The sequence below is a fragment of the Brachyhypopomus gauderio genome, chromosome 2 (assembly GCF_052324685.1).
Source record: "Brachyhypopomus gauderio isolate BG-103 chromosome 2, BGAUD_0.2, whole genome shotgun sequence".
Classification (NCBI taxonomy): domain Eukaryota; kingdom Metazoa; phylum Chordata; class Actinopteri; order Gymnotiformes; family Hypopomidae; genus Brachyhypopomus; species Brachyhypopomus gauderio.
Genome location: NC_135212.1, coordinates 4838528 through 4853979, shown reverse-complemented (window position 1 = coordinate 4853979; position 15452 = coordinate 4838528). Strand labels below are relative to the sequence as shown.

At 48.8% G+C, this 15452-nt stretch overlaps 1 protein-coding gene across 1 annotated transcript; it reads left to right on the top strand.

Annotated features, from left to right (window-relative positions):
* The first annotated feature begins 741 nt into the window (after window positions 1-741).
* septin12 (septin 12) lies at window positions 742-11605 on the top strand. Its single transcript, XM_076983358.1, has 8 exons — window positions 742-3458; window positions 6014-6095; window positions 6397-6534; window positions 7087-7204; window positions 8009-8104; window positions 8697-8793; window positions 8966-9017; window positions 10254-11605. The coding sequence occupies exons 2-8, from the start codon at window positions 6037-6039 to the stop codon at window positions 10411-10413; spliced, it is 720 nt and encodes a 239-aa protein (XP_076839473.1). The 5' UTR covers window positions 742-3458; window positions 6014-6036; the 3' UTR covers window positions 10414-11605.
* Window positions 11606-15452: the final 3847 nt, after the last annotated feature.

Genomic DNA, 15452 nt, shown 5'->3' with positions numbered 1-15452 from the left:
AAAACCACACAGCGGAATGCAGAATGCAGTACTTTAGGGTGCTTAAAGGTTGCTAAGCGACTGCTTCGACATGTGAGCTCTCGATGCATCATTTCCATTTACACTCGGCCCTACAATTCAAATGAAACAGTAAGTGGAGTCTTTAAGTGGCCTTAAATACACACGCGCATGTCCTAAGTAATGCAATAAAACAGTCCTCTCACTGGCTGCATTTAGGGCAGCTGTTTGAATCGAACATCTGAATTAAGCATTTCAGTGCACTTTATAAATCGTGATTCAGTCAATTCTACGAGAGGAGCACTTTGGAAAGAGGCCCGCGTTTGTGAACGGTTCGCAGATGCTGCAATCTAGTGCAAAGGAACTTTCTTTTGTAGTTTGAAATGAGCAGAATGCAAATGAAATCATTTCGCCTGCTGGGTTTCTGGCTTTGTTAGCCTTACGCAGTGAAGTAGCGCATGGCGGTGGCTAAGGTGTTCTCTCTCGGGTCTTTATTTAGTGGTCTGTTAGCTTAATGCAAATGAGGTCATTTAGCGGTTTTCACTTGCTCAGACTCCCTGTCACGTGAGTGTCACAGAGTGTCACGTGACCTGGCTGAATGGTTCTCGTCCAGCTCTTTGCTGTTTAGAATTGTGTCACGTTGTCCGTTGAGTTTTATTGGTTTCTGGATTCGAATATGGACAAAGTAATATATCACATGCGTGAGTGCAGAAAGCAGTTCACACGCAGGTGAAATTTTCAGTTGCAAAAGGTCAGTTGCAATCAGCAGCAGCTTCGGCTGCGTTATCTGGTCGAGACACCACGACTTCACTGGCTGCCGACAGTCACAGCGGGCGGGCGAGACGTGCGTGCCATTTGTCTCCCCGTGCCTGTGTTTGCGGGAAACGGGATCATTCTTCTTGGAGGCAAAGACCCGACGTGGGGATGCGTTTGGCACGTGTTGCCGCGGGGCTCCGTGCGGAGCGGCAGACCGCGGGACGCTTGGAAGGACACAGCAAGGGGCTGGTGAGGCTTAAATGGCATCTGAAGGGAGCCTTGTCAAGATACTGTATGAAGAGGAACTGTGCTAAAACAAAAGACACACACACACACACACACACACACACACACACACAGGATGAGCTCGCAATGTGGGGTGTGGATAGGGAAGTTCTGAAGCAGGAGGAAAGCCTGTGTTGTGAAAAGGAAGTGGGTTTTACTTTTGCCCTATTTTCATTTTCCTGCTTTAATCTGCACTTATCTGAGATGTACACACACACACACACACACACACACACACACACACACACACACACGGAGAGAACTCGAGACAGTGGGTCAGGCTTGGAACCACTGAGGCTTCCCTGGTTTCCCACAATGCCACAGTCTCCTTCCTGGGTACCTCATCACACAGGCTGTGTGCTCTGGGCCATGTGGAACTGATCACCACACTACAGTCTCCGCCCGCAGCCCAAACGTGGATGGTGATATGTGAAATATGTCCTAAGACCTCACCATCATGCATGCAGGGTCACCTTCACTTCACATCTTTGGTATATCGTGAGGTTGACGTTCGGAGAACATTCGCCCACACACACACACACACACACGGTGTTGTTTTGTGATGGAGCCCTTTACAGTTGTTATCTTTCGTGTCCAGGCAGCACTGTTGTGTATGTGCTTTAAAACAAGAGGAGCAGGGCTGTGAAGGCGTCTCGGGCGTGGCAGCATCAATCAGAGCTCAAACGTTCACGGGGAGCCAGCGAAGCTGTGGCTGACCTTTCGTGACCTTCTCACCGCAGCCGAACGAACGGCAGGCTGGTGCGAGATGACGGCTCCGAAACGCCCGTGTGACTCCAGGCCAAGGCTGATGGGGAATCCGTGGCGTAGGTGGAGCGGGTGGCTCGGCCCGGTGGGGGTGGAGGCGTCCAGCAGGGGTGCGTGTGGGCTTGCGTGAGCCCGCGTGAGCCCGTGTGAGCCCACGGACCTTCCTTGGTAAATTCGATGTCCGTAGACGTCCGCGGTGAGAACCTTCATCTGCACAGAGGCTACATCTACATGGCCCCTCCCTTCTTCCTCTCCTCTTCTTCCTCTCCTCTTCTTCCTCTCCTCTTCTTCCTCTCCTCTTCTTCCTTTCCTCTTCTTCCTCTCCCCTGCTGGCATGGATACTGTGAGTCTCACTAAAGAGTGCAATACGGTCTCGATAAGAATCGCTCCTTGGTAATAACCCCCCACCCCCCAACACACACACACACACACACACATTTACCACCCAGGCGTCCTCCCTTTGTTCGTGCGCGGCAGTGTGAGCGAGCCATTAAGACCCGGCAGCCTTGTGGCGGAACCGTGTCTGGCCGGCAGCCAGATAAGACACCCGGGCTCTTCACCCGGACTTGACCCGGCCCTGTTACGTCACCGCTGATTGGTGGGTTTATGTAAGCAGCCGATCTTCACCCGGCTCTGCGTCGCCACGGCACCATTACGGACCTTCGGTGACCTCCATTTCACCCGTGTCATCATAGCTGTGAGGAGGACAGAGTCGCGTTATTTAGTTATTACCGACTGTCTCCGCAGACGCACCGACTTTCCGTCCGTTCCGGAGCGAAGTCAAAGGGCGGTCAGGCAAACGAGCGCTCGGCCGTTGTGCTACGTCCATCCACTCGAAAACTTCCAACTGCATTTATCAAGAGTCTCGTTTTTTAAAAATGAGCACGCCGACATTCTCCCGGCGCGAGCGCTTGTTGCCTCTTTGCTGCCCCCTGTTGTCGGCCCGCACGCCGCCCGCTCTCGGGGGGCAACGTCTCAGGGGGGGGTTCTTCGTTCGGCTACAGCTCCCCAGCCGCCGACAACCTCTAAAGATGTGGAGCGCTGAGAAGATCTCCAGGCTGTCTGCATCGCCATCACACACCACGCACCATCTGCTCCAGATCCATCGCTCCGGACAGCACGTTGATTGAAACGCATTGGAACTGAAGCCAGCAGGCAACTGGAGAGGTTCCTCCTGGATGTTGCGTTTGTGGAGTTCCTGTCTCTCGCGTCACCTTCAACGGCCTCTCCGCTGTCTCGGCTGTCATTGCAGTGTTTGTTTACAAACGTTCGCCGTGCTGTCATAGATTACAGCGTTTATGACACTACTGTCTGTTGTAATCTGTACTGGGGTTGTGTACTGTCATGCACTGTTGTACTGTCGTATTATATAAAGTGACAATTATTCGTCTGATTTAATTGCCGTGTTGTGTGGATCTACGTGGATCTATGCAGCCTGGTTTCATGCAGAGCCTGACTGTGGACTGTATGTGTACTGGGGGAGAGTATTTCTGAGGCCGTCTCCATTACTCTGTCCCCCTCGCCAGGTCAGAGCGGCCTGGGCAAGTCCACGCTGGTGAACACACTCTTCAAGTCCAAGGTCAGCCGAAAGTCCTGCACTCCCAATTATGAGGAGAAGATCTCCAAGACGGTCCACCTGCAATCAATCAGCCACGGTGTGTACTCCACACACACACACGCATGCAGACACACACAAGCACGTGCACAAATAAACACACACACACACACACATACAGTAATCTGAGGGCTTTTCCCAGTGTAAGGAACACCACCGAGCTTGGGTAGGCGCCGTTCTGATTTCTGGGGGGGGCACCGGACATGTGGGATGATGGTGAAGAATCGGCACTTAACTGCTGAGCTGAGCTGGGTGCCGAGGAACCTGGGGAGAAACCGAGAGGGGGTGGAGGAACGAAGAGGCCAGCGAAGGCGACGGATTAAGAAGGATCAGTCACCCAGTCAAGAGAGAGTGAGAGAGAGGCAGAGGTTTGGCCACACCATCATTAAGAGCTCCGCGTCGGGGGGGGGGGGGGGGGGGGGGGGGGTTACACGGCGGGGCCATCCATCAAGCCACGGGTCAGAGGACGGGCTCTCATTCCGCCACAGGCCACCATTCATCCCACCAGTCTGACAGCAGAGTGCCTGGAGGCCAGTGGAGGCAGCGTGTTCCTCCCACAGCGGGATACAGCGTCCTCGCCGGTGATCCATAACCGCGCACGTCGTTTGAAGTTAGCATTTTTTTTTTTTTATAAACCCCCAGAAAATGGCCCGGCTTACCGTCTGTTTGCGTTCGGCTTCTCGAGGCTCGACGCGGCGAGCGTCTGGGTTCCTGTGCTTTTTGATGTGCGGTAGCCGCTAATAACCACTTTCATCGGCAGCCGTGCCACAGGCTCCCCGGGGTGTCTGGGGGAGGGGTCCGGGGTCCGGATGGAGTTTGTTTTGTGTGCCGGTGCCGGTGTTCCGGCGCTCCTCGCCATCACGTGGGCCCACGTGCTCGTGAAGCAGCAGCGTTGCTCCTTGACCAGTGCTGACCAGACAGCTGCTCTCCCAGATGGAGTGGGGGGATCCGAGCGACAGGCCCGGGCGCTGGGAGCCGGGTCGGCCGCAGAGGCCTTACGCAGCCAGCGTGTCCCAAACATCCCGCGTGTCCCGCAGACCCCAAATATCCCGCATGCACCGACGGGAAGGAGGTTCACCTTTGTTTTGGTTATGGGGGCACCACCATGCTCAGATGCTCAGAGGCGTGAAATGCAAATGGTGTAGCACCCGCATCCTGTGCTTTAAATGTGTGTGTGTGTGTGTGTGTGTGTGTGTGTGTGTGTGTGTGTGTGTGTGTGTGTGTGTGTGTGTGTGTGTGTGTGTGTGTGAGAGAGAGAGAGAGAAAGTGTACATATGTGTTCGTTCTTGCAGTCATGCTATCTTAGCCATCTATCCTCATATCTTTACATCACTCTAGATTTGTTAAGATGACTAAATAATAGATGTACTAACACAATCTTCTGTCACTTAGTTTAGAAGCACGACAGCCAATCACAAGGCAGATTGTACAGCAAAATGGCCACAGGAAGGAGAACCTCCCAGAAACAAGGTTCACAGGACAACAGTCGTAGTGACAGCAGTAACCATATTTACTGTTTCCTCCTTCATAACACTGTATGAGACGTGAGGGAGCCCCAGTGTGAGATGAAGGGAGACGCAGGGAGACGTAGAGACGCAGGAACGTCCCACACAGCCTGGCGTTTTTCCCACCGCTTTGACCAGCCCTACGACCTCTGAACTCTGTCTCTCCCTCCACGTCTTCCTCTTCTGAAACGTGGCACCACATCCTCTTACAGAGCCACTTCCAGTTCTTACTTCCCCCTCAAGCCCCGCCCCCCCCCCCCCTCTCGAGCTGCAGTACGTGAGCGTGTCCTACGTACGCGTCCTAGCTCCCTCTTTACTTTCACTCCATCCGTCTTCTGAAGGAGAAAGTGTCAGGGGTGTGATGTAGCTCAGCCAGACGCCCTCACGCAACGACGTCTACACATATATGAACCTCTCAGTTCTCCGCTGGCCAAAGCTCCAAGCTCAAACACGGTGTGGTGTGGAGGAAGACTCTCCTCCTCCGTGGAGGAAGACGCCTCCTCCTGCTCCCCTTTGATTATTTTTTTTTTGAGCCTTTAGAAATCCAAAGCAGCCTATCCTGACATCTGATGTAAATATTTACTTACTTTTTATTCCGTGGCCTGTCTCGGAGAACGCCCATGTCATAAAAACATCGTTTATCATGTGACACCCAGCGATAACCGAGGGAGGGGGGAGGTGAATGAACCATCATCTTTTCCGGCACATTCTTTGTGTTAAAGTGTATGTTATCTTTATGTTGTCACCCAGCGTGTTTCTGCCTAAATGTGGCATTGTTGCTACGCAGTTTTCCAGCATCGTAATCTCCTGCCCCCTCTACCGAGACGGGCCGGCGTGGGCGCGTCTCGCGTTTCCACTCTGGTGAGGTCGGACGCACACCGCGACAGCGTCGCTGGTCATCGTTCTCTGTTCAGTCTCGTTTTTTCGAATATGCCGGCGATCAGGTGGCGAGGGACGTCGCCCACGCTCAGGTCTTCAGACGAAGGAAGGCAACAGAAGCCCAGACTGACAGGGCCTGCTCTGGGGGAGGGGGGTGCGTCATGGAGTATTTGTTTCTTTTTTTTTATGTCTTTCCTTCCTCTGTTTTCAGTCATCGAGGAGAAGGGGGTGAAGATGAGGCTCACGGTGATTGATACGCCCGGGTTTGGAGACCAGATCAACAACGAGAACTGGTGAGAGAAGATGCTCATTACTGTAAAGTTTACGTTCACTTAGCCGTCGCTGATTACAGCGCGTGGCTGATTTACATTCGCGTAATCAAGGAAAAGCTTCTAGAATGCCTTCGAGTGTCAAACGTGGAGCGTCGTCAGACGGCAGACTCGGGGCAGGGAGGTTACATCACTTCCTTTTTCCAGACCTTTCCGCCGATTCTCGTCTGCTTCTTTAAACCGTCGGGCTTGTGTCTTTAGACACGCTGTTGTATCGCTGTAGTCCAAACGGTGTCGGGAGCCCCGTGTGTCTTCTCTTCCTCAGCTGGGAGCCTATTGTGAAGTACGTAAACGAGCAGTACGAGAAGTTCCTGCTGGAGGAGCTGCACGTCACCAGGAAGCGAAGGATCCCGGACACCCGCGTCCACAGCTGCGTCTACTTCCTGCCGGCCACGGGCCACCGGTGCGTGTCACTTCCTGCCCGCCTCCGCTCTTTGACGGCCAATCGCCTTGCAGCACTAACTCCGTCTCTTCGGAGCTGTCACCGCCTAACGGCCTGGCCGTGAGGCCCGGCTCAGGTTTATGGATTAGGGAAGTCGTAGGAGGCTGTAGTGCAATTGATTGAAACGCTGACCCACTGACCTTGCGGTAAACCTGAGATTCATTCACTTCCTTCCAGCACTGAATAGGATTCTCTTAGGAAAACAGGTCCAAGGCTTGGCAAGTCATAACCTCTACAGTCCATGGATATATACAGAGTGTCATTGATCTATTCAGTAAGAATACCACCAGTTCCCATCTAACTGAAAATGTCCACCTATATAACATATATACAGCACACAACTTTAGACAAAGAAAGTGCTGATCTGTTGACATCAAGGCCCTTGCGATGAATAGCTGGCTCGCAGGTAGGGACGTTCAGGTCTGTCAACGCACAAATTCTGATCTGGGATCAGTGTCAAAATGTCCCTAACGCACACTCGCAGATTACTGACAGGTCCCGGGTCTGCTGCAGGTTGCGGCCCATCGATGTGGAGTTCATGAAGAGGCTGAGCAAGATCGTGAACGTCGTGCCCGTCATCGCCAAGGCAGACACGCTCACCATAGAGGAGAGGATGGACTTCAAACAGAGGGTGGGTGAGGCGGTCTGCACTAGTGCACACACACACGCGCACACACACACACACACACACACGCACACACACACACACACACACACACACACACACATAAATAAATGGACCGCATAGAGATTATAGGCAGCTTCTGAGGGAGATGCCCCCCCCCCCCCCCCCCCCCCGGGTGACGTATGGTACCTTCCACTGCAGCCTGGGCGTCCTGCCACGGACTGTCCCACTAGAGCGTTTTCAGGGGGTGGGAGAGTTGGACGCATCTCTGCTCTCCCAGCAGCAGGCACATGGCTGCCTGTGCACCGTGTGTGTCCTACTGATACAGCCCAGCAAGGCTCCCCGTGATGTAGTCTGTCATTCCAAGCTGCTATCCGGGCCCTTCCCACACCAGTGGATCCAGTGGAGCGCTACACAGAGTGGGACCAGAACCACCCCGCTCATCAGATATCGGTGCTGATGGTGTCTTGATGTATTACATCCCTCTCCACTCACACACACTCACACACACACACACACACACACACACACACACACACACACACTCTACATGCGTACACTCTTGCGCTTAGTTGAGCGTAAGTGAATGACAATCTGGCAACACGCAGCTTGGGTCTTAAGTCTGCTCCGCTGTAAAAAAAAAGCCACAGCATTTCCTTATCCTTATCCTGGCGTCCGATAACAGGTTACAGACCCATAAAACACAGCAGCGGAGCGAGTGGAGTGAGTGCGTGTGTGTGTGTGTGTGTGTGTGTGTGTGTACAGCCCTGTAATCTGTCTGACCAGGAGTCACTCTTTCTTCTCTTCCAGATAAGACAGGACCTGCAGGCTAACGGGATCAGAGTGTACCCACAGAAAGAATACGACGAAGACGTCGAGGACCGAATACACAATGACAAGATCAGGGTAAGACGGCAACACACTAGGAGTCTGCTCGAACACAAACACACTAGGAGTCTGCTCAAACACAAACACACTAGGAGTCTGCTCGAACACAAACACACTAGGAGTCTGCTCAAACACAAACACACTAGGAGTCTGCTCAAACACAAACACACTAGGAGTCTGCTCAAACACAAACACACTAGGAGTCTGCTCAAACACAAACACACTAGGAGTCTGCTCGAACACAAACACACTAGGACTCTGCTCGAACACAAACACACTAGGAGTCTGCTTGAACACAAACACTAGGAGTCTGCTTGAACACAAACACACTAGGACTCTGCTCGAACACAAACACACTAGGAGTCTGCTTGAACACAAACACTAGGAGTCTGCTTGAACACAAACACTAGGACTCTGCTCGAACACAAACACACTAGGAGTCTGCTCGAACACAAACACACTAGAAGTCTGCTCGAACACAAACACTAGGACTCTGCTCGAACCACAGTCCAATCCAGTACACACTCACCTAGCAGCTGATATGTTGACAAGGCCACGTGTTAAAGCTGGTCTAAATGTGTAGCCCACACACTGCTGCTGTTTCTTCCAGGAAAACATCCCTTTTGCAGTGGTGGGGACAGACAAGGAGCACCAGGTCAACGGAAACAAGGTCTTGGGTCGCAAGACCAAATGGGGCATCATAGAAGGTGAGAGAACGGGCCCGGCCCAGTTGTGCAGCCCACAGCTCTGAGACGCACACTCCTCCAAAGATGCTGTGTGTTCTGCTTTATTCAAGACTGCCATCTAGTGGCGGCATCAAGGAACATATCCAAAGAGTTCTCACAAGAGTCCTAAAATGCTTTTATTTATTTTTTTCAGTTGAAAATATTGCACACTGTGAATTTGCCAATTTGAGAGACCTGCTTATTAGGTAAGTGCTTTTTTGAGTAACTACACATTTATTTATTGAAGAGCCCTGGCATGTTAATGAAAGCAGTCAGCTTGATTAATATGTTTTCTGTGTGGACATACCTTCGCCTTGGATACGTGCAAAACTTCTCAAACTACTGTGGGCAAACATTTCATAATTTATAATGCAAACAAATAACAAACATAAACCCATGGTGAAAGAAAATTAATAATAAATATGGCATAATTACCTTTATTTAAGTAAATTGCATGAGAATAATTGAAAATTATACAAATTAAAGAAAAAAAAAATACTAATAAAATTGTAATTACCAAAAGATAAAACATAAAAAGTAGCAAATAAATAAATAAAATTTTAAAATAATCAAATTGTTAATTCATGATAATTTATTAATCCTATCTGGGGCTTATTCCAAAATATATATTATGGTTAAATTCTTAATTTTACTTTATGAAGTACCATAACATCTTGTCACATAGTCGAGGAGTCCTGTGACCTCTAGGGGGAGCAGTGGAGTGTTCAGAAGATAAACATGGGCTTGCTCAGGAGCTGGAGACGTGTGCAGGGTGTGGTTGAGTAGCTTCACACACCTGAGGTGAGACAGCTTAATGAATACCTAAGACAGCTCTAACGTCCTCACACAGACGCTTGCTGCACAGGCAAGATGGCTGCCAAGAGACAGATGGAGAGAAACAGGAGGAGTTCACACCCAATAACCATCACCCAATAAGCCAATAACGTCTTACTTATAAAGGGTCTTTGTGTTCATGCTCCAAAAGTGTTAGTTTCACATTTCCTCTTTGGAAATCGGCACATATCGGAGGCCAAGCTTCGTGATTCAGCCGTGTAGAGAGTAGGGTTACGTCTTTAGAGCAATCGCACATTCACCAGAACTGAAACTCTTCACTCGTTTTAGGTAGAAGGATGGACAACACTTAATTTAATGTGATTTATTGTGCAAACGCAGGTCTACACAGATGAAAGTACATAACGTCAAAATGATCATTATTGTCTGAAAATCAAATAAATTAGATCATTAATTCGTTATGGTATGAAGAAGCCCCTCGGCAGAGTAACAAAACATCTCGCAGATTATGAAGTCCCACTGACGTGACTGAAAGAAACTTAAGGCTTAACATTTGATTTCATCTTTATAACGAATAACACTATCAGTAAATAAAAAAAACACCATGAACCGTTTGTGTGTAATGTGAATGTTTCCTTCATGGCCTGAAGATCCCACATGCAAGACCTGAAGGACGTCACCCACTACATCCACTACGAAACGTACAGGGTGAGGAGGCTGAATGAGAGCAACGCCAACGCCTCAGGGCTCACCGCTCTCCTCCTGGACAACGGCATTGTGGAGAAGGCCGAGGCAGAGAGTCAGCTCTGAGGGGCGGTGTGCAGGAGGCGGAGCAGAGGCACAGACACGCCCTCCTCCCCCAACCCCATTGGCCCTGCCTGTGTTCTGCCGGCCAATGTGACCAGTAATCTCGTCAGCCCCTGGGCCCCAAAAACCAGAGAACGTTTCGGATCAAGAAACATCCAGACAGCCATCTCACAGAACCTAAAGTGTGACAAAAGACATTTCACGGCATTTAAACTTCATACGAGTCTGTTTTTAAATGAATCTTATATTGTGTTTTTGCGGGCAGGGGGGGCGTTGGTTGGCCTGTTAAAGAAAGATGATGATAAGTGAAGAAATACGTAAAGACGAGCATAGAAGGAGAGAAACGGAAGATGTATTCATCACGTTGTCCCTTGCATCATCCTCTCTCTCTCTCCCTCTCTCTCCGAGTTGTGCTTAATGGCAGGAATGCCAGTAACCACTGGCTTGAGGAGGGAGCTTAAGTCTAAGTCTAAGCTTAAGTCAAGACCGGCCAGTGCTGCCCTCTCAACCTCTGCTGCACACAGAGCCCACTCGGCCTGTCTGGCTCTCCAAAAGTGTTTCCCTTTACCTTACCTGCTTTCTGAGGCCATTTTATTTTTTTAGAGTAATTTTTTTTTTCCAGAGTAAAATTAAGACATTTATTTTTGTTACCATGCTTGCTTTTGCAGAATGGCATGTTTCTAAAAGAGATCTTTTATAACTGCTTTTGAGGAAGAATGAGGAAATGTGTTTAGAAAGTGTAATTGAAAAGAATATTACCAAATATACTTTTATGCTGAGGTAACTTTGGGTCAAGTGTTAATTCAGGCCTTTGTTTTGATACAAACAGTGAGATGATGATTCTTCTGTATTGACAGCAGTTCCTTTAGCAGGTCTTTTTTCTTCAGTGGAAATTAATCAACATGAGCTTTAGTGTCCTGAGGTGGACCAACCATAGGATCTGTTCTGTATTTACTGTCAAAAGGTACATTTATATATTTACTGTCCATCATTGAAATTGTGAATTACTTACTTACTGGGATTCTGACAGTTCTGTCCATATGAAAGTTTCTGTACATACCCAAGTTGACATTTTCTTTATTTTCATGTCATTTTTTTATACATGTACTAACAGATCCCTCATGTTGTCATTATAAATATTAGTATCCATGTAAACGCCATTGATTTCTGATTAAATGACTCTTTTGGGAGCTCATGAGTGTTCTCTTCACTGTGCATTCTTCTGAATGGTATCTCTTGACTGTGGTATCTCTTGAGTGTGCATTCTTCTGAATGGTATCTCTTGACTGCGGTATCTCTTGAGTGTGCATTCTTCTGAATGGTATCTCTTGACTGTGGTATCTCTTGAGTGTGCATTCTTCTGAATGGTATCTGAATGTGGTATCTCTTTAGTGTCCCTTCTTCTGTATGGTTACTCTTCACTGTGGTATCTCTCGAGTAGATGTTCTTCTTTATGGTATCTCTTGGCAAGGTGCAGTTCGGAATACCGCCCAAACAACACACAAGGCAGAGGCCTTTGAAAACAAAACACTTTATTTATTTTATCACTTTTATATATCGAGCTGCACCTGACCCAATCCCAAACCATCGTGATCTTTTTCTCCATGACCCTGGACGTGTGTAATCCCACGTTACACGTGCTAACTGGTTGGATTCATTCAGGTGCTGAGAGTGCCGCTAACAGAACTCAGGCTCTTCCACGACCCCAGCCTTCATAACGCGTGTCGTTCGGCACACGGAAGCTGTAGCTGCTCACTGCTTGACTAAGGTAATACAGTGAAGTGTTGCATTGTGGGATTGGGAACTGTAAGGCACCCTACCTCGCAGGAGTGTAAATACTTCATCAGTCCTGAAGACTAAGGCTAATACCTTCGTGTAGTCAGTATTCTCTTTATAGCCTAAATGATCCACCAGACACACTGAATGGCTAAACTGGACTAGAAAAGCAAACTATACCCAAGCATCTGTTCTCATTTCTGTTGGAAACACTGCATTTTGTTATTAAATTGCACGTGTGTGTGTGTGTGTGTGTGTGCGTGTGTGTGTGCGCGCGCACATGCATGCCTTGATCTGCATCACATGTTAAGGTAGTACAGATGAACACACACAGAGGGTTAACCATGAGACAGACCAGTTTTTCCTTTTATACAACTTTTACTAAAACGGTGCAGACAGGAACCGAACCATTTCAAAACAACAACGCATGTCTTCCAAGGCACTGCAGCCGTGAGATGGAGTCGCTGAAACGCTCTTACCTTTCCTGCTAAATCAATCAGCGCTGCATTATTTACATATAAATAATGAACAAAAGCCTAAAGAAAAGGTTGGTCATGAGAAAAGATACCCGAGTTGATGAGAAAAGTTTGAGACTGTGTGAGAGAGGCTGCGTGAGGCAGAGAAACCAATTACAGTTCTTTAGCCTGCCGAAGACACGGCCATTCAATTAGGCATTCAGTCCGTGATAAAAGGCCGTGTCGTTACAGACCCTGTTTGAATGTCAGAAGATCACAAAATGTGATTTACATCTACAATTACATACATAGCTGACACAGGAGCAGGAGAGCTCTCATTACTGCTGTTGTAAATGGTCCACAGCAATGGCAGACGACCCGCCATTGCATGGGTCCATGGGGAGGAGTCGTGGTTTACTCTCGTCCCGCACGTGTCCTGCTACGTGTCCGCTGTTTAGAGGTTCGTGTGCATGCAGTCTGAGGGGCTAGAACTGCAAGACACACCATGCGGAATGTGGTGATTCTTACACGACGAGAACGGGAAACCACGAGTCCTGGGGCCTTGCGAATTTATCGGAATTGATCTGAATTCCGATTTAACACAGTTCCCTTGCAAGGAACAGATCTGGGACCCTCTAATGTCCACAGTGCCAACGTTTTGCTGTTCAAATCTGTCTTGGTCGTGTAAGTTAGGCAGCGGATATTCACGTGCAGTTATTTTTTAGACATAAACACCCAGTGTCGTTCCTGCCTGTATCTGATACTGACATGTCTTTGATACTAGGTCTCTAAATCCAGAAATTGGTGTCCTGGTTTCTATTTTTCACCGCTGATGTAATTCATTGCTAGAAGTCATTAGAGTTGGCACATCACGACCACTCCCCCGGATATACAGACGTTCATTCTGGGTTTACTTTGTCGACTCTGTGTGGCATGTGTCTGATAGCATTGACGGGTGCACAAACACGTCTACACAAATATCTGATTCCTGATAAAGCGCATGTCATTCTTTATATACAGATTAGAGTCAGCCTAGGACTTTGCGAAAAGTAATATTCAGGGTTCTGATAAAAGTGACATGGCATGATGTTCCACACTGGTAAACTCATTTCACACTTGGTTTTCAGTGAAAATGACAAAATGTTTTTTTTTTTTGTTTTTTTTTGTTTTTTTTACAACAGTAATACAACATCTCCAAAGTTTTATATAATTATACTATTAATTATATTATTAATAAGTATATGAATAAGTATACTCTCTCTATATTTCCATGTTCGTTTTCATTGGTTCTTGATTGATTACGTGGGTGGGAGGATGAGCAAAAACCAGGAGGCCAGCCCGCGTTCGTTCAGTGATCAGCTAACCACCACCACCCGTTCTCCACCAGCGAGAGATCTGGGAAGTGTAGCAACACTGCAACACGGATCCTTGCGGTTGAAAGTGAAAGCTTCCGCTAAGCTGGCAGCAGCAGGCCCCAGGCCAACCGCGGCCTTTCCAACTGGCACGGCGTGTTAACATCTACCCATCTGGGACTCCGCCCCGAGCGCGTTTCAGCCTAGCTACCGCCGCAGCGCCGTGGAAGAGCCACGCCCACAAAAGTGGCACGAGCCGTGCACGGCGGGTCACGGCCAGGTCGGCCTGGTTCTCTGGTGGCTGCGTGTCACTCTGTGCCGCCCGGACACGGACGACACGAGGGCTGCCGATGCGGAAAACCTTTGCGGCCCCAGCGGAAAGGAACCAGGCCGTGCCAGTTCATTCAACAAACAAACAAACAAACAAACAAATGAAAACAAGGACAGACAAACCCTGCCGTTTGGTGTTCCCTGCTCTTTCCTGTTTGACTTGATTCAAACAAACGTCTCATGCAAACAATGCACGGCCTCATAGACGGTCCTCTTCCTTTCAATAAATAAATAAATATGTGCATCGACCCAATAAATTAACCCCAATACCCATAAGAAGAAAAAGCAAAATAAATAAAGATCGCAAACCTCTTTGAGGATCACAAGAGCAATGGTGACACGTGTAAAGCGGACGAGGGCTTCCTGGGATCCGGCCACGCCGAGAAGCAATATTAACGTGGGCTGTAATATACATGAGGAGCAAAAACAGGCTTTCTGCAGGCAACAGGCTTCAGTCTGAAAGGTCATGATGAAGTCTCTGACCTCTAGGGGCCTAGGGTCTAGGGGCCTAGGGTTTAGGGGCCTAGGGTCTAGCGCGAGTCATGTCCTGGTTTATAACCGTGGGCTTTTTAATGTCTGGTCGTTTTTGTCCACACCCTGCTGCTGGGGGGGAGGTGAGCAGAAGTGAAACAGGCCCCGTGTCGTCCCTCTGTGTCGTTAGCAGGTGCCACCATCACTCTCAGAGGTGAACGGCCTCCAAATCGGACAAATGCCGAACGCCACAGTGAGCCAAAGCCCAGTCCCAAAAATGTCCTCGCACGAGGCGTCTCGTGAGGTTTAAAATATATATATATAAAAAGAAAAAGGAAAACAAAAAAAAAATAACAAAACACCCCCGATAGTTTCTTGTACCCTCCAATAGTGTTTTCTTGTACCTCGATGTAATGAAGACATATTCTGCACTTTCTGGAAGTCCTAATGGTGTAAAATCTCAGAAGCTGTGGCTGGAATAAAAGACTTCTGGTCTTGCTAGAGCACTATTAGTATCTACAGTACATGGCTGTAAACAATGGCAAAGTCCAATTAGAGACGGTATGAGAAGCTTGGAGACTCGTGAGAGGACCATGCGGTCCGGGACCGTGGGCGAAGAAGGGCGGGTGGGGTTGCGGGGGGGGGGGGGGGGGGGGTG

Bases quoted from the DNA above. Each gene is read 5' to 3' on its own strand.
- septin12 (XM_076983358.1), top strand. From the start codon at position 6,037: ATGAGGCTCACGGTGATTGATACGCCCGGGTTTGGAGACCAGATCAAC. The intron at 6,535-7,086 runs GTGCGTGTCACT...GGTCTGCTGCAG, and splicing joins CTGCCGGCCACGGGCCACCG to GTTGCGGCCCATCGATGTGG. The intron at 9,018-10,253 runs GTAAGTGCTTTT...CATGGCCTGAAG, and splicing joins TTGAGAGACCTGCTTATTAG to ATCCCACATGCAAGACCTGA.